General features: G+C 43.5%; 1 protein-coding gene across 5 annotated transcripts; it reads left to right on the top strand.

Moving 5' to 3' along the window:
* The first annotated feature begins 5,610 nt into the window (after positions 1–5,610).
* On the top strand, positions 5,611–12,949 carry LOC127302214 (F-box protein At3g07870). 5 transcript variants are annotated; one of them, XM_051332627.2, is made up of 7 exons: positions 5,612–5,815; positions 7,448–8,579; positions 8,667–8,809; positions 8,892–9,011; positions 9,170–9,265; positions 9,350–9,409; positions 12,611–12,949. In XM_051332627.2, exons 2-7 carry the CDS (start codon positions 7,496–7,498, stop codon positions 12,704–12,706), a joined length of 1,599 nt encoding a protein of 532 aa, XP_051188587.1. In that variant the 5' UTR covers positions 5,612–5,815; positions 7,448–7,495; the 3' UTR covers positions 12,707–12,949. The 5 variants fall into 5 exon arrangements, with proteins under 5 accessions (XP_051188588.1, XP_051188587.1, XP_051188586.1 ...); XM_051332626.2 differs by having other exon boundaries at positions 7,448–8,809; positions 9,173–9,265; XM_051332625.2 differs by having other exon boundaries at positions 5,613–5,810; positions 7,448–8,809.
* Positions 12,950–19,157: the final 6,208 nt, after the last annotated feature.

Below are 19,157 nucleotides of genomic sequence, written 5' to 3'. Positions count from 1 at the left end.
TTTTTCAACTTGGATAGTGTTACCGTCTTCTTTTTTTAGTTGTGCTATTTTTGGCTACTTTGAAACTTGATCTTCTATCCTGTTAGCTTATTGACCTGCTGAAATAATGATTGTAATGTTTGTGATGGTATGATGGAATGAGCACCGGGGTGGTACATCTACAACAGATTGAAATCAAATGATGTATTTTCCTATAGGTTCAGATGATAAATAGATGATGATTGATATGTTTGATTGCGGAAGGAACATTTTTGATGCCATTTTATCGTATATTTCAATTTTTTATGTCTATCCTATATTACCATGATGATAAAATAATTTGGAATATAAGTTATGTCACTATAGCTTCTCAGTTTTTTCAGCGGGATATCAACATTCTTTTGCGTCCCTCTGTTCTCATGTGTTATGTGTTACAACTTACAAGATATGGAAATCATTATAGTTTCAATGTCATGTTGTAAGCATGTTGAGTATATATGATTCCGACTTCTTATATGAAATTGAATGCAACTGTTTATTGAATCGAGTGTTTCCCCGTTATTATAAGTTTCCAATTTTTTCATCGCAGGCATTGTACATGAAAATTATTCATCTAGCTACGTCACGTTTAGATAAGGGGAGTGCTCCCCATTTAAAGAGCATGTGTGGTTTCAACTGCATTACTAACTAATCTGCCTACATTGTGATTGCATATCCTTTTGAATTGTTGTAGATACTTCTACTATGTATGTATGGTTTCAGGTGTATACACAATAATGATATGGGAACAGGAAGATGTTATGTTGGATAAAAATTGTGTGCATAAGATGGGAACACAACATTCCATCACATTATCCGACTAATTTGTTATAATGTACAGATATGTCTTGTAGGCAATTGCATAGTTACAAATGACGATAGTAGTAGTATCAGTTGTACTCCAGTGAGTAAACAATGAAAAAAAATTAAATAGCATCAGTGCATTTTCTTAAAACAATATGGCATGTGAGTTTTCTCTTTCTTTCCAAGTATTACTTGTCAAGACAATATATGCAGGTTCACCCGAGGAGTAAAAAGATGGAATGGTTAGAAAAACATATGATAGAAGAAACAAAAGATGCTTATATTAATCCAGCAGCCTACTACTACCAGTTTTTCTAGAACCACATTGGTGATATGTATTTACTTCTAATTTTTTTTATTATGTTCCTTGAGATGAGACGAAGCTTATGGTAATGTGTACATTGTGAAAATAATGTGTATTCTGTCCTTAAGATTTTGACTTGACTGGGATCTGGAATCTACAACGACAATGTACGCGTACATGTGATTTTCATGTGTAATACATTAAGTCTTTTTTTTTTTGCGAAAGGAGGAGATTACATCAGATCAACAAAGATCCAGAAACAAAGCAAAAATACATCGAAGAACACTGGATCCCGGCGTCGAGGTCGAAGACGAAGCTGCCGTTGACGCGCCGCTGCCCAAGCTCCCCAAACTCTGGATCGCCGGAGCCCACCACGAGGCAGACGGGAAGTCTCCAACACCGCCTCCGAAGAGACTACTGCCGCCGCCGCCCTCGCCGCCGCGAAGATCTGAAGCCACCACCTCCAGGCCAAGCCTACCCGGACCGCCGCTCCCAGATCTGGTCGTGGTGAAAGGAGCCAAGGAGATCCGCCGATCTCCGGGCTCCGGGAAGTCGCGCGCGTGACGGCCGGCGTCCGAGGAGCACCGCCGCCGAAGAGACGGGAAGTCTTTGTCTAGATGTTTTTTGAAAGATGGTATGATGTGATTAACATGTGCGATACAACATGAAGTGCACTCTTATGAAATTACTTGGTTTCTGTATAGAAGATTATATTTATTAATGATACTTTTGAAGAGATCGAGTAGTTGGCCCCTTACCAGGTAGGAAGGGGTCATGTTTTCTTCCATTCATTAATGACTTATCACTGCAACAAATCTTTTCTCTTCCACATAGTTAATAACACTATTGTTATTCATACCCTAAAATAAAAATAAAGATCCATAATTCATTACTCTAAATGAGATTACTTGGTTGCATCATCGCAAAATTACAGCAATATAAACACATGGTAACATGCTTGTTGACTTGTTGCTCAGATACGGGGCGCGGAATGCAGTCCTCTCTTGTCCTAAAATAATCATAGAAGGTTCACACCAAAATCATGCATATTTTCCCTCAAATTTACTCTAATGTAGTCCATTTTTTAGGGAAATGTAATTCTTATTGGTTCATCCTACAATCATATCTATACATAAATGCTATCCAACGAACAACGAACAAGTTAGTTGTTTCGAGGATGAGCGAAGAATTGTCTAATGTCATACGTGCGTTGCACGTGCACATTTACTAGTCTGTAGAGAAGACCGAGACCGTCTTTGTATGAATCGACACTGTTAAGTCTGTTTGACCTGACCATGTTGAGGCTGAAAAGATCTTTTCGTAATCGAGCTATCCAAACCTGTATGGGCCAAAAAAATAGAATTTTGGTGGGCATGTGTGACAACAAGGTTTTTGAGAAAAACAGAGATGATGATGGACCTTTTCTGTGTGTTTGAGGTGGTTGTGATTATGAAGGGGTACAATTAGGGGCACCGGTAACCGCTCCCTTGATTCGGGGAGGGCTACCCCACATGGGTGTTCCCAGTAATAAACCCTAAATTTCTGTTTGAGCAGACGTAGTTAATATACTTTGAGGTTTCATTAAAATTTAGGTTTATATAAAAGTTTTAATGAAATTTTGACTAAACTAAAGTAAATAAACCCCAGTCTACTGGAGGTCGGTTGGCGCGTGCGACGGGTTTGCCTAATAGGCGTGTTTCCCCTTCGCCGCCGCCTCCGGCGCCACCTCTCTGCCCTTGCTTCGCACATCTGGCGGGCAAACATTGCCGAGATCACCCCTCGTCAGCCGGAGCCTCTCGGCGCCGCTGAGGCTTCAGCGCCTCCTGCCATTGGTGGGATTCCTCGTTCTGGGTGACCCTCACTTGCTCGTGGGCGTCCGCCTCATCCTATCACTGAGCGTTGAGCTCAAGTAGCATTTTCGCTTGGTCGCCCGCTCCTGCGAGATCTAGACAATGCGCTCGATGTTGGTGCGTTGGTCTAAGCGTTGTGCGTTAAAGGAGGCCAGGATCGCTGCCTGCTCAGGATCGCCTTGGAACTGCTCCTTTGCGACCGTGGCATCCGTGTATGTGATGAACACCTTGTTCCACTCCTCGAACTTCAAGTCATCGGAGAAGCCGTCAAAGTTGAAGTCCGGCAGCTCGAGCTCATCGTCGGGCGGGGCCACAAGATCGGGACGTGGCATGCGGCCCGTTCCGGCCTAACATCGAGTTGTTCATGGAAGCCGGCGCAACGTTGCTGAGTGTGGGGAGGGTAGTGCGGTGGTGGTGTGGAGGTGAGTGCGGTGGAGGTGAGCAGAGAGGGCACACTAAATAGAAGGACAGGGCCGGTGTGTGCATTTACGATGGCAATATCAATGACGTCTTCACGTGGGGAACCGATGGGTTCATTAGACAATGACGCATTAAAGAGAGAGTCAATATTGGAGTCGCTGCCATGCCGGTTACCGCCTTGAAATCCAACGTGCCACGATGCGCCAACGTGCCCGATTCACACCCCGTCCGAAGGGGCCAACGTGTGGTTGCCAACACTTCTATTGGACTCCAAAATTGTGATGCTAGTTTTGGGGCACACCGGTGTAGACCAAAAACAACGCCGACCGATCCCAGAAGAACGGGTGTGCCTGGAGTCGACAGTAGCGTCAAATATGTGGAGGTGTTGTCCGCCGACCTAGTCTGGACGGATGAATCGCCGCCCACCCGGGAGCCGACCGCCGAGTTTTTTTTTCCTTTCTAGTTTTTCTTTCCATCTGTTCTCTATTATTATTATTATTATTATTATTATTATTATTATTATTATTATTATTATTATTATTCAAATTCGAATATTTTTTAATCTAAACAATTTTCAAATTTTCACAAATTTTGAATTCTAACACTTTTTGCATATGAACATTTTCCAAATTTGAACATTTTTCAAAATCTGAAGATTTTTCAAATTTGGACATCATTTTTAGGATTTGAACACTTTTCTAACTTGAATATTTTCAAGAATGACCTTTTTTCAAATTTTGTTTTATTGAAATTTAAATAATTTCAATTCTTCATAAAAAATATGAACATTTTTTGAAGTTTTATGAACTTTTTTAAATGTTCAAATTTTGAAACCATTCAGTTTAAAAAATTGTTCAACTTTAAAATTGTTAAAATTTTAAAAACTATTCAAATTTAAAATGTATATTTTTGAAAAAATCTTGAAAAATGTAAGATTTTAAAAAATAAAAATATTAACGAAAAGGAAAAATAAAAAAAGAAAAGGTAAAGGAATCATGCTTGAGCTAATAGGCTGCGGCCCAGCCTACCCGACCTAGTGGATTGAATATTTTGATTTGTTTTCACAAAATTTGAACATTTTTCAAAAACGAGCATATTTTAAATTTGAACATTTTCCAAATATAAATATTTATTCGAATATGAACAATTATTTAACTTTGAACATTTATCAAATCTGAAAACCTTTCAAATTTGTATATTTTCATTTTAAACAAAAAAGAATATTAAACAGAAAAAATAAACAAAAAAGAAAATAGAAAAACAAACAAAATAAAAAACAAAAATATGCCAGGGCCAATACCGACCAAGATATACGGTGCTTGGTAGCCGTCGACCTAGTCGGTGCAGGGCACCCCTACTTATCGCTCGTTAGCGCGCTGAAGGGTGCATTGCAGCCGATCCCGGATGGGATGGCCATTAGTTCGCTCAATTAGCAAAACAGATACTACAAATCCTTCTTCCGTTTTGGTATAACAGATGAGCCAGATAGCAGTGGTGTCAGCTCCTCTGTGACAGGGACAGAGATCAAATCCCTGTTTTTACATGGATGCATACACTTTTTTCAAAACGGATTAAAATTTAATTTGAGAAAATTGCAAAACCAGGCAAATTATAAATCTGAGCGAAAAAGTTGAACAAATTTTAAAACCGGGTAAAATTTAAATCTGAGAAAATTTCAAAACTATTTTTTTAAAAATTTGCTCAAATGTAAAATTTGCTCGAATTTGAAAAATATGTTCAAAACAAAATAAGGAAAAAGGAAAAAACAGAAACACCAAAAATACCAAAAAAAAAAAGAAAAAAAAAACGAAACCGACCAAGAACCGCCTGAACCAGAAAATAAATCGAAAAAAAAACAAAGTAACGGAATGCCGGCCCGCTCGCTCCCGTACGTGGACAGGTGTTATTCCGACCGACCGGCAGCTGGGCGAGCTATAGATAGGTTTTTCCGGAGAGCAGTTATAACCATCGCTAAGGGGAAATCGTTAATGGGCCTGGCCCATTAGTTTGGTTGTTTCAAAATTTCCTAAATTGAAATTTGCCATTTTTGGATAGGATTGGCCGAAACTGACTTCTGCATAGGAAGGCCGTCCTGGGGTAGCGTCCTCTGGTTGCTGCTGGGCCGTGCGGCCTGTTTGCTGACTTTGCCCATCCGATCGTGGCATCTGAGAATCGATAGCGCCGCCCCCCCGCGCGCGCGTGCAGTCCTCCACTCCTGCGTGCAGTGCACCGCCAAAATCCCCAATCCCCATTTCCCCGCTTCAACCCTAGACACAGACCGACCGCGCGGTGCGGCGCACGGCCGCCTTGTCGCGGCGGGAGAGGAGACTCTGCCGACGAAGCGACGCCCCGCGTGAGGGGTGGCGCCGTGCGGTGGAGTTCCGTCTTGGGTCTTGGTAGCTGACGCCGTGGCGGTAAGGTCTGACCCCACTTTCCACCTCACATTTCTGAGCAGAGGTTAGAGTTACATAGCCGTGGTTGATCCGGATTCGTACAAAAAGAATACAAGGTTTCTGCGCTAGCTGTGCCTGAATACAGCAGGGAGCTATTTAGACGGCTGATGTTGCTCTAGTCGCGGAGTTTACAAGAAGAACCAGAAATAGCTATCTCTGTTGATGTAGCTTGCTGGTTCATGCCGACTAGCAAATACCCCGCGCGTTGCTGCGGAACTTTTTTGCATTTCACAATTAGTGCGGAAGAATTATGTATCAGAATAAGAAAATGGAGATGAGATCTTGAAGCTAATATTTCAGACGACAAATAATGATATTCTCACACCCAGTAGTCAGTTCTGGCTTCTAAACTGTTGTAGTTTACATGGTGGGTTTACCTTCGGTCTTGAAGCAAGTCTGCTACTGGCCACAATCCTCCTTCGAAGATCGCAAATTTGTACTCCTGCTATTCACACTCTCACTCTAAGAGTTATAATTTCAGATTAGTTCTGTTAATAAAACAACGAATCCAGTAGCCCATTCATGCATGAAGAACAATCAGGCAATTACCTAAACTGGTCAACTCAAACAACAACTCCCGCAAAATTCTATGCAAAGTCCGGATAAATTCCCTCGAATAAAAATTCTAAAATCTTATACATACACAGTTTTAATAAGTTATGGAGCACCGTTGTAAGAATACCTAGGAAAGCAAGAATATTATGTTCTCAGTCTATCTAATTTGTGTCTTCATATTTCTCAACAGAGATAAACAATAATAATAATGGGCATGTGTTACAATTATTTGGAAGACAGATCTTCATTATAGAAAAAACACATTATAGAGTATAGACCACCATAGAGTAAATAAATAAAATTTTCAGAAAATGGATGGTAAATGAGAGAAAATAATCTTATATCAAGTAATAACAACATCAACACTCCTGAGAACCAAAATCTTGACCCATATCAATGGCTAGCTTGATAAAGTAAGTAGACTAATGTGAATAATTTGAAGGTCTTATTATATAAATAAATAGATTGATGATACATGCTCATGTGGAGCAAGAGCTTTTATCTGTAAAGGAATGTTAAAACTCGAATGGTCATAGAAGAAATCGCCTATATGCTCTCAACTTGAGCACAAAATGCCATTATTTACCTTCATGCCATTGAGAATCAAAATAGGAGTGCAAATATATAGGTAACATCAATAATCAATCATTCCAATAATGCTGTCTGCTAACTCCAAGAATTGCAGCCTTGTATTTTTACCTGTACCCTGCTAGGCTACAGAATAACCATATAATTAATTAGGAAACCCCAAAAGATTCAACTACTAAGTGAATTTTTTCTTTCACTTTGTAGTTTAAAACTATTGTAATTTTTCTAACCTACATGCATCCTATTTATATGCACTTGTTCACAATTAGTCAATAGTCATACCAAACTTCATATTTGAGTCAGGTCCGCCACTTATTTCCTTCTTGACCTATTGTTAGCAGATATATTTACAATACCTGTTCATCTTTGCCGAAATTCCATGCTATTTGCGCGCCAATTACTATAATCAAAATCTTTACGCAGTTTGACCTATTGTTTTTAATGTGTTTTTGCAGAAGGATTCAGTACATAGGCTTTCCTTGGGAGACCAGATTCTGCTTGATATGGTTTCTGAGGAAAACCAACCAAAGAAACAAAGAAATGAGGAATGCTTTATAAACTGTCTCCCAGGGGACCTAATTGAGCAGATATTCTTGAGGCTTCATGTGAGCACTTTGCTGAGGTGCATTGATGTCTGTAAGCAGTGGCACAAAATCATCCGAGATCCCCAGTTCGTCGCCTCTCACCTCCAGCATGCGCCCCATTGTGTGTTAGTATTCTTTCCGCAAGAGTCGGTTTCAGGAGAGCCCTACCCCGCTGATGCTATCGTGATTGATGGAGCCTGGTCACACTCCAAATATGCAGTGCCAGTGATTGGCCCTGATGATTTCCTTTGTGGTTCATGCAATGGTCTTCTTTGTTTATACACAAAGACATCGACGATCAAGATAGCTAACCTTGCAACCGGTGAACACCTGCATCTTGAGAAACCTGTAAAGAATTCGAGGGGTGATCACTTCTTGTTCTATAGCTTTGGATGTCACCCATCGACAAAAGAATACAAGATTATACACTTCCTTGCTGATCATGTCGAGGGTCGCTATCGCCCCCATGATGACAACAAATTCAGCGTCATTCAAGTTTACACGCTTGGTGATGAGAAATGGAGAGATATCAGAACCCCAGAAGCCCTAAGCTTGAACTGTGTGAAGAACTCTGGTGCAATCAATGTTGATGGAATAATGTATTGGCTAACTGAAGACATGGTAGCTAGCTGGCAGCATGCAGTTATGACCTTTGATCTCAATGAAGAAAGTTTTGCACGGATAGAACTGTCAGCAGTTGCACCTGAAGATTGTGCAAGTGGGGGTCCTCGTCGGTATTGGATCAGAGAAATAGATGGGAAGATAAGCATAGCAACTGCTCAAACTTATCCTTCTCAGCCCAGAAGGCTTGTTGGTGACCTGCAGATCTGGACACTTGACAATAAGGCGGAGCAAAGGTGGAGCCAGAAGTACAATATTCAGTACCCACCAGATTACATTCCTGGTCCAAATTTGGGTCATGGGGATAAGATCATATTGCCTAGTTTTGGCTGTAGCCTATATTCCTACGAGTTACTTGGGGAGAACTTCCGTACTAAATTGGGTAAGATGGCAAAGCTGTTAGATTTCAGCCCCCACAAGCCTGGCAACATGAAATCCTACATCTTTGTGAAGTCACTCGTACGTTTAGATGTGTACAAGAATGCAGGCATTGTGCGTAGGCCAAAACAGCGGCAAGGCTGGGAATTGAAGAAGTGGGAGACATGGGAGCAGGAGCTCTCTAAGAATGAAAAATCGTGGAGCGTCGTTCATAAGAATGAGCATGATGGAAATGTACGTTGACTGAATTCAAATTTACCTTAATGAGAATTCACGATTCTGGAAATTTTAACAATTGTTGAGCTGTTTTTAATAGGCATCTGCACGACGGAATAGCATAGCAATCAATGGTCTACTGCCGCATATAGTGGATGATGAGGTTCGGAAGGAAATTGGCATCAAAATCAATCAAATATTTCCGAACTTTCCAGATCAGGTAATAATAATCATTATTATCTTAGTGGAAGTTAGCATAAATTCTATTTTCATAAATTTGAATAGTCCATATTCATTTGAAAAGCAGAAGGCAAAATGATGTATATGTGCACCCTTATGAGTGTTGTAAGTTGTAACACATGCCTTGCATGAGTCCAGCAGCCAAGGTCCCTTCGGCGGCTTAATTGTGTGGCACAGAGGCAGGATATGGAAAGTTTACTTGCTCGCATGAAGAATTGGAATAGTATTACTAAGGTACAATGTTTTAAATGTACAAGCCAGGTCATTTACTACTGTTCCTTGAGACATGGCAAATTAAGAAAGCTAACTCCTCTAAAGGCTACTAGGCAGGTTATGGATACAATCATTAGTATGATGCGCAGTGCTCTTGAAGATCAGGTAAAGATTTTACATTTGGTATTATTTACTCATGTGTTTCCTGTTAGCTCCTACCCATACTAAATGTTGGGTGCAGCCTTCTCTCAATCTCTCAGCTCATTCTTAGTGGACACACACATGAGCAAGGAGAACAGGGAAGAAACTTACTTGAGCAACAAATGCTCTTCCACTATTATATAGCAACATATGCTACATCTTGGCTTCCAACTTACTCTCCATATGGGGTGCCTCTCCTTATATAGAGGCTTTAAGTCGGTGCTACAATAACCGACCTAGACAACTAATGTCTAGTTGGCTTCTACTAAGCAAAACCAATCTTGGAGATGGCTGGTCAAATCCAACTTGGAGACTGCTAGTCAAAGCCAACTTGGAGATTGCTGCACACAACTCATGTGCCCTGTTCTCACACACAGCAAGCACACAACCTATGTGTGCTATTCACACTACAGCCTGCACTCAACCTACGTATGCAGGTCACACCATGACAAGATTATATTTAGGCTAACAATCACCCCCCTAATCTTGTCATCTTCTTCCTCGTCTCCAGGATCTCCTTGTTCAACGGCGACCAACGCCGCAACTTCTTCCTGCCACTTCATCTTGAGACGCGCACTTGGCTGCTTGATCCGCACATACCGGCCGCACGCACAACGCGCTCCAACGCGCACAACGCCGCAGGCCTTCAACAGATCACCAACGCGCTCAGACGCACGACGTGGACCGGATACATACAAGCTGGGCACACCCGCCATGGGCACACCTAGCCACCCTGGCTACCCACAAAAGCTAAGAAGCTCAAGTCGGCCTATGCCAAACAGATGGCTCTTCGAGGAGAGACCGGCAGCTCCGATTCTGAAGACGAGCCTCGGAGAGGGGATGCGCAAGACAAGTGCCGAAAAAGGCCTTCACCGGACCGCCCCTTGAAGGTCATCGTACACCGCCCTAGGGCAGCTTCGACTTCGCAGCAAGAGGAGACCACCACGAAGACATTCAGACACGCCGGAACGGAGCCGACTAACATGACCTTGCCGCAACCAAACCTTGGTCACCACCATCGTCGTTGCCTCTCAAGCCTCCTCCCCGGAACACCCGAAATGGCCACGTACAACCTAGACGCGGAGCAGTGCCGCCAAGGCCTGCTTGTCCTCTCGCTGAGAGACTGCGGCGTCCTCGATCGCGTCCCAGAGCGATGCCGCTTGCAGGTTCACCTCCATCACCATGGCCCAGTTGGTGTAGTCTCCGCGCTTGAGCATCGGGAAGACGAGGCTCGTACCGCCGCCTCCGCCGCTAGTCATCTCGCGGATCACCTCCCGCTGTACCACGACCTCGCCCCCGCCGTGTCGCACCCTGCTCCGTCCCCGACTTGGCGATCGCCGTCGCTCGTTTGCCGGAGGAGGGGTTGCGGACGCACGCCGCTGCTAGAGAGGTGGTGGTGTCGCGGCTTTTCGACGATCGCCTGACATCTCCCAACCCGGTGCTCTAGTGCTGGTATGAGGCCGCTGCGCCACGGCCGCCGCAGCCTCCATACTGCTGTGCAGCGCCTCCATGCCGCCGTGCGCACGACGTCACAGCGCGCCGCCTCCACATCTGCCGGGTTCGCCGCAGACTCACCGCTTGCCATGGCCCCGAACCATGAGGCTCTGATACCAATTGTTAGGTTTCACGGTGTATGCACACACACGAGTGATGCTGAAGCTCTTGATTTATTTCTCTATGTAATAGCTTATCTTACAAGTGATGAGTACATGTCCTTATATAGGACTCAGGAACCGTCTATCCTAGGAACCGTCTATCCTAGAGATGGAGTTCAAATTTGATTTGAACTCTACTACCTTAGCTACTAAGCAACGGCTGAGTTCAAGTTTGTTTTGAACTCTACTACCTTAGCTACTAAGCAACGGCTGAGTTCAAGTTTGTTTTGAACTCTACTACCTTAGCTACTACTACTCTACTTGCAACATGATTAAAACAACATTTCCTTTATGCTATAGCTCACTAGTTCTTGTTTCCCATATCTGTCTTAATCTAATCCGCAGTAAATGAGAAAATTAGCTTCTTGTGAAATATAAGCAAAGTAATTGTACTATCTCCCTTCATGCACATGAATGACCTTCCTTATAAGCCTATAATTCAATTATTTTCCATCCCATAGTTTAATTAATGCATAAGTGTGTACTTTAGTTCTTTTTTGCTAAACCTGCAAGTTTTCTAGTTATTGTGCTTCATTGTGCTGTTGCATAGGTAGCCCACAGTTGACGTATTTTGCATCAATACGAGATACTCACTTGTGTGTTGATTCCTATCTTAACTTGTATTTTCAGACTTACATATATTATAGGTCCTTCGGAGCAGTTTTTTTCATCTTTGAATGGCAAGTATGCGTTTGATTCTTATACATTTGTTGGAAAACATAGTGAATAATGATTAACTGAGCAAGCGAGCATAGCTGTGCCAACTGAGAATGGAATTAAAAGTTACTTTGGTGGCTGTCGAGTAAGGTAATAGTCTAATAGAGGGTCTTAAAATTGTTCTATATTGGACACCTTTATATATGTCATGCTATGTAGGTCCAGCAGATGCATGTTGTGGCATGACTCAGCTCGAGGCCTGAGGCTTAGCCTCTTATCTCGTAGTTTCCTTATTTATCGAAGTTAGTATTTAAAGATAGAGTTTGATTAGAGATAGGATAGTGTCAAGAGCTGGGAGGTTATGTTTGACTTGTAGATCAAACCAAATAGCCTATATAAATGCAATCCCTGTAAGCCTAGAGGGCATCAATCAATTAAACAAGAAACTTTAATAGGAGGCTTTCCCTCACACCAAACCATGCGTCGCGTCGCCTCGCCTAGCACCATAGCACCTTCCCCACATGACTAAACTCTCAGGAGCTTAGGTCATGACAACATAGCAGACAAAGTAACAGAAAAGAGTTCTAGAACAAAGAGCAATCACAGTAGTAGGCATGTATTGATTGGTAAACGACACCGATGCCAGCCATTGGAAATTTTGAATTTTGTATTTGAGCTTTGAATTCACAATTTAGCAACAAGATAGATCTGTGTGTGCACTTTTTCTTGAGGAAAAGAGTAAAATGAGAATGAAGATTCAGATTCAGTTTTTTTTCCAATGGGTATTTGAGACTATCTCTGACCTATTATAAGACCACTACTGTCTTGTGTTTGATCCTTACTCATGCATCAGGTTGGTGCTTCAAGTTCAAATGCCGGCATTTCACAGAATCATGGCGAGGGTGGCATTTCACAGGATCATGGCAAGGGTGACGATACAAAGACTTAAGACTGGAGAGCTTATCGTGGCATTCTTCTTAGCCTTGCCCAGTTGTTCAACTACTGATACTTTTTTTTTTTGCCTAGATAGCGATTTCTGCAGTACAATCTCTTTGCTTTCTTTCAAATTTATGATACTTATGGCACCTGTTCTTAAGTCTGTGTGATCTATTCAACACATTGATCTTTTACTTGTATAAGACGGCGATTTCTGCAGTACTACCATCTATGTGATATAATTGTTTTCTTTCGACTTTGTGATACTCATGGCACCTATATTTTATTTCCTGTGATCTGATTATCATATACTTCCTCCGGTTCTTATTATTTCATGCTAATATAGATGCATCTAGACACATTTTAATTGTAGATACATTTATTTTAGCATCAACTAATATGGATCGGAGGGAGTAGATCGATTTGTGACCTTGAGGAATTTGCATGATGACAAAACTGTGCTGACCTTAGTTCTGAAGATTTGAGCCAACTCTTGCCACTGAATATCTGGCGAAGTATAAGGGTTATAATCTTTCTCCACGATTGAAAGCAAGCACATTTCATACTGAGTCAAGTGGGTCCGGAGTCCAGAGTTTGAACAGACTGTCGGACTGATGTAGGCATGGACAAATGCGTGAGCGGTTGCGCATGGCAAATTATAGACACGCGTGCTTTGCTGCACCGCCTGTCGAGCCTTGTTGCTGTTAAGAGTATACATGAGTGTATATATGTTCCGTATAACTTTAGGTCCTTGTTTGTATAGCTTTAGGTCCCTTTAGCCTTTAGGCCCATGTCTCCCTTGTACATGTCCTGGAAATTGATTTGGCCATTTGTGTTAACATGAAGCAGAAAGACACAATAAGCAACTTTTCCCCATATGGTCATGTTTGTTGTCTTTGAAAGGCTTTTTATGGGCTCAAATAAGCCCCCCGTGCTTGGTCTGAGAAATTTAGTTTTGTGGTTCAAGCTGTTGGCTTTTCTTCTAGTGAGCATGATCCTGTACTTTTCACTCATACATCTGATCGTGCTCAAATTTTACTTTTGCTCTATATGGATGATATGTTGATCACTGGAGATGATCAGAAGTACATCGCCTTTATTAAGAAAAAGTTGAGTGAGCAATTTAAGATGTCAGATTTGGGGCTTCTCAGTCATTTCCTATAAATTGAGGTTGATCTGTCAAGACCGAATCACAGAGATGGGGGAACAACCAAATATTGCAGGATAATGATTGTATGTGGTTATAATCAAACCATGGATACAAGAGAAATCAGAATATGGGATGGGAGAAGCAAAGCAAGAGGTGGGGAACGAGAGAAACTAGACACTAGACGAGAAGGCAACTGCCTTGATTCATTTTCTTGGATACCCTCTACCTGTTTCCTTTCCTTATAAGCTTTGTCAGTTTCATGCACCAGGCCCAACACATGCAACCCAGGGCCCAAGACGACAAAGCCCAGAACGTTACGAGGGTGTACATGACATGATCGCACTGATGATGGTTACTATATCGCTCAACATCACTACACTCAAGATTTGATCTTGCGTTCAGGTCTTATTGATACACGTGCCGCTACTACACTCATGGAGTTGCATCTGCAATTGCAACCCACTGATGGTACTCTCCTTGAGGACCCCTCTCGCTATTGACATCTTGTAGGAAGCATTGTGTATGTCACTGTGACCAGAACAGACATTGCTCATGTAGTTCACATTCTCGGTCAATTTGTTAGTGCTCCTACCTCAGCTCACTATGGCCACTTGCTTCGTGTTCTTCGGTATTTGAGGGGGACATCATCATGCCAATTATTTTGTGCTCGCTCTGATCAGCTTTAGCTCCATGCTTGCATTGACCCCACTTGGGCGAGTGATCATGTTGATCGTCATTTAGTCACTGCTATTGCCTCTTTCTTGGAACTTCTCTCATTACATGGAAGTCCAAGAAATAGACAACGGTGTCTCGTTCTAGCGTTGAAACTAAACTTCGTGCCATTTCCACTGTCACATGAGAGATTATATGGCTTCAGTGGCTACTTGGTGATCTTGGAGTCTCGTGTGATGCACCCACATATGTTCTTTGCAAAGCATGAACTAATTAAGAATATTGGTCTAGATGCCTCTTTTACCCGCTCACAATGTCAACAATCACCTATTCGTCTTCAATATGTTCCCTCGGAGCTTCAAGTGGCTGATTTCTTCACCAAGTTCCAAACTAGAGAACAACATCATCTTCATATTCTCAAACTCAATGTTTCAGATCCACCTTCAGTTTGGGGGGGGGGGGGGGTGGTGTTAAGAGTATACATGAGTATATATATGTGTGTGTGTGCATGCGTGTGTGCGTGCGTGTGGGTGTGTGTGTGTGTGTGTGCGTGTGCGTGTGTCTGTGTGTGTTGTGTATAACTTTAGGTCACTGTTTTGTATAGCTTTAGGCCCCTATATCCTTTACGCCCAAAAGCCCATGTCTCCCTTGTACGTGTACTGGTTGCTTCTATGAGAGAAATTGATTTGGCCATTTGTCTTAACAGTTGCATGGTGCGGCTGTTGTGTCGCATTTGGCGGTTGTTTGATAGGGGTTTGACACGGTATTAGCGATCTAGTTATTAATTGCAAAACGGTAGGTCGGTAGGCGATGCAGGGACGTGAGCGAACTGGTCGTTGTTTTTCGTGAGTGCACCATCCACACGTCAACTACTAGGAAAACGCCTACCGCCGATGGACCAAAATAGGTTACCCACCGGTGGGAACATGCCGGTGATAATGGCTTATCGCTGGCGCATTAGGCGGCTCCACTGGCGGTAACACGATTTATCGCCGACACACCATTATGGTGTGCCGACGGTGTCTTTTTCATATTTTTTTTAAAAATATGGTCTAGATATAGCTCGAGAACTGTGGCCGTGAGCCGCCCCCTCGACTCCGCTATCGATGCCGCGCCGGTTTAGGAGGTGCAGGAGGAGGCTGAGGCTGTCGGTGTGGATGAGTAGGTGGTCGAGGCTGTTGGTGCAGAAGGAGGAGGCTCAGCCCGTCGGTGCAGGAGGAGTAGGAGGTCATCGATGCAGCAGGAGGAGGAGGTCGTCGGTGCATGAGAGTTGGAGGAGGAGGTCGTTGGGTGTAGGAGGAGGAGGCCATGGCAGAAGAAGAGGGGAACAAGAGAGAAAAGGAGGAAGATGAGGAGGAGGGAAAAGAGGAGGAGGAGGGGAGAAGGTGAGAAAGGAGAAGAGGCCACTGGCTTGTTTTCAATACATAGCGAAGGTTACCGCCGGCGCACCAATATGGTGGTGCGCCGGTGGTTTTTTTTTTTTTTTTTGAAATTCTCAGAAAACTCTGTTTTCCTTTTTGATTTTGAGGATTCTAAAAAATCGGTAAACAGCCCTAGGCGTTGAATTCAGATGTAACTTTTTATGTAGATACGTTTTCGTATAATTTTTTTTGTCATCAGAGGTCGTATGTAACCTCGAGAGCTATTTTACCGAGACATGACGTCATTTTAGATAATATGTCGAAATTCATGTTTTTTAATTTTCATAACAATTAGAACACATAACACATGGCTTACCGTTGTTCATGCACTTAGGTACTTTGATCATCTCAATAGGACGCGGTCTCCCCTGATCTGTCGGCGAACTCTGTGCTGCCGGCTCATCCACTTCAGTACATCTCGGTACCTGATAGGTACTACTCTATGAGGAAGAAGAACATCATGATATGGCATGTTGCTATGTCCACCTTCGTGTTGAACCGGGTGTGCGAGTTGGTGAAGGAAGGGACAACTGGAGTTCAGGTCTTCAAGAACTGTGACCTGAAAGCGATTGTAGAGGTTGTTCTCAAGTTCACCGACCGTGAAGTTGGTGTGGACCAGCTCTACAACCATCTGAGACACTGGAGAGCAATGTGGGTTCATGCCTGCAGACTGAAAATGCTTGAAGAGGTGCGTTGGGTGGAGAAGACATCATCAATCATGATGGAGGATGATGCATACTATGCCCACATCAAGGTTAGATCAGTGCACCTTTTGTTTCACTTCATTCACTTTCATACTATGCACGAAGACCTAACTATCCTCATCACTGCAGACTCACCGTAGGGACACAGATCTCATCAACAAGCCCATAGAGAACTATGCTCAAATGAAGATGACCTACGCAGGGCGTGTTCCGGCTGCTCCGCTCACTCCCGCTGCGGTGCACCGTGCTCTGAGCCACCTCATGGATCACAAGGCACATGCGGACATGTATCTTGCGATGACCCCTGCTGGCAAGATGGATTGGTTCAATTCCTTCCCAACGAAGTATTACCTCTGCGGAGCCGGAGCATTGGATGCTTACTATCGTGCTTGTTCTGCTGCTGATGATGAACATCACATCCAGGTGTATATTGGGAGTCGCTAGGTTTGAACTGAACTGATGGCAAGTTTGTATATTTTGCGACGTGGTATTTATGTAACCCCTTGGTTGATGGACTTATGTTGCATCACACGCTGTTGTTCGTGAACTCGTGGTGAAACACTATGATCCACTGCTAGAACTATTATATTTATGCTAGCCTTGCTGATTATGTGATCTATGGTTGTCATTCTGTTATTTCCTATTGCGTCGAGTGCCTTGCGTCGAACACTGGGTAAGCTCACCAAAAAGGGTAGGAGGCGATTGTATTCGGCAAACATGATGTAACCAAACATGCGTAGCATTTGTTGAAACACGATTTCTAGGCATGCAAACGCCGGGGACTTTGCTTCACAACTGATGCCGAGTAGAAATTGTTTGCAACCAAACAAGTTGCACAACAAGAATTAGAGGTTGCATTACCTCAGACATCATCCACAGATACGAGAAAACTCTCCTAGCAACCAATCACGCCCTTGGTGAATGGTGGCAAATCTTTTACCACCCCTTAAAAGAACATTTAGAAGCCAACATCTCTGTAGTCTCCTATGCCACCGCGGTGTTACGTGGGCACTGGGAGCACAACTAAGTTTCTATAATTGATGACCAACCGAGTGACATTTGATGAAAGAACCGCACCCAAAAATTTGTGAGTGAGGCGGCGAGAGAAGGGGGTGTACTTTCTCTGTTCTAATTTATGGTGCGTATAATTTTACGTGAAAGTTAAACTTTATAAACTTTGACTAAATATATAACAAAATATACCGACTTTTACAACGTGAAACCAATATTATTAGAAATATTTCATATCATATATAATAATATTTTTTGTTGTATAGTCGATTAAACTGTACAAAGTCTAATTTTAACTAAAACTTATATGCAACATATTTTTAGGACGGGAGAGTACATGCTCTAATCATGACTAGCTGACCGTTCATAAATAATAACTGGGGCCACTTCTACCGGTCAAAGGATGATTACTTTTCACCGCCAGCAAATCAAAAGGCTCATTCGAACTTTCGGTAACCGCTAATCCATGGTCAGTGGAAGCAGATGTGAGCAAAAATATATTCATGCCTCTAGTTCCTATCCCATGCATACGACCGGAAAATGCACATAGTTACACTCTTTTTTAACAAAAAGAAAGAGAGATTTCTTAAAAAAAACATACAAAAGAGATTCTGCAGTTTAGACAAATAAACATACTAGTTAGAGCATCTCCAGTTGCGTCCCCCAAAATGTCCCCAAAAGCGCGCCGGATCGAGCGTTTGGGGGACGTGTTTTGTTCGTGCCGTGTTTGGGGGATGTCTCTCCCCAGTCGCATCCCCCAAACAAAATTTCGGAAATTTAAAACTTGAGCGAGCGAAATTCGATTAAATTCATCCAAACTTTGCATATATTACATAGATTCGAACGAGATTCGACTAAATTTAAACTAAACCTAATCTAGAAGTACTTGCGGCGGCCGGAGGTGTCGTAGTACTGGTGGAAGTTGTACATGTCGTCAGTGACGACCTCCTGCTTGACGCGCTCGTTGGGCTCGTCGACGGGCTCGTCCTTCAACAGGCCGCTTGGTCCTGCCTCGTCGTCGTCGGTGAGGTCCACGAGCGGCTTGTCGGTGTCGTGGATGGACATGGAGATCGCCGTGTCGAGGTCGCTCCTCCAGGCGTCCTTGTCGTTCAGCGACGCCAAGAACGCCGCTCGCAGCCCTGGGCAGTCGTCGCTGCTGGCGATGAGGCGCTGCTGCCGCTCGTACTCCGCCAGCAGCGCCGCCTGCGACGCTTCCTCCGGTTCCGCCTTCACCTCCGGCTTCGGGATGAGGAGGGCGCCGCCTCGCCTCTTGCTGGCGCCGGCTGCCACTGCCGCCGCGCCTCGGATTGACGGGCGTCGCCGGCTCCTCCTTCACGCGATTGGGGACGGTGTAGGGCGCCGAGCGGTACGACGAGGACGGCGTCGATCGGGCCGGTCCTGAGGAAGAAGAGTTCGAGGAGGACGAGTACGTGGTCCTCCTCGGCTGCCATTGCGCTGCGGGAGACGGTGGTGGTGAGGGCGGCGCCTCCAACCTTGGAGCGCCGT

The sequence above is a fragment of the Lolium perenne genome, chromosome 5, assembly GCF_019359855.2.
Source record: "Lolium perenne isolate Kyuss_39 chromosome 5, Kyuss_2.0, whole genome shotgun sequence".
Classification (NCBI taxonomy): domain Eukaryota; kingdom Viridiplantae; phylum Streptophyta; class Magnoliopsida; order Poales; family Poaceae; genus Lolium; species Lolium perenne.
This window is presented reverse-complemented; position numbering and strand designations above follow the sequence as displayed.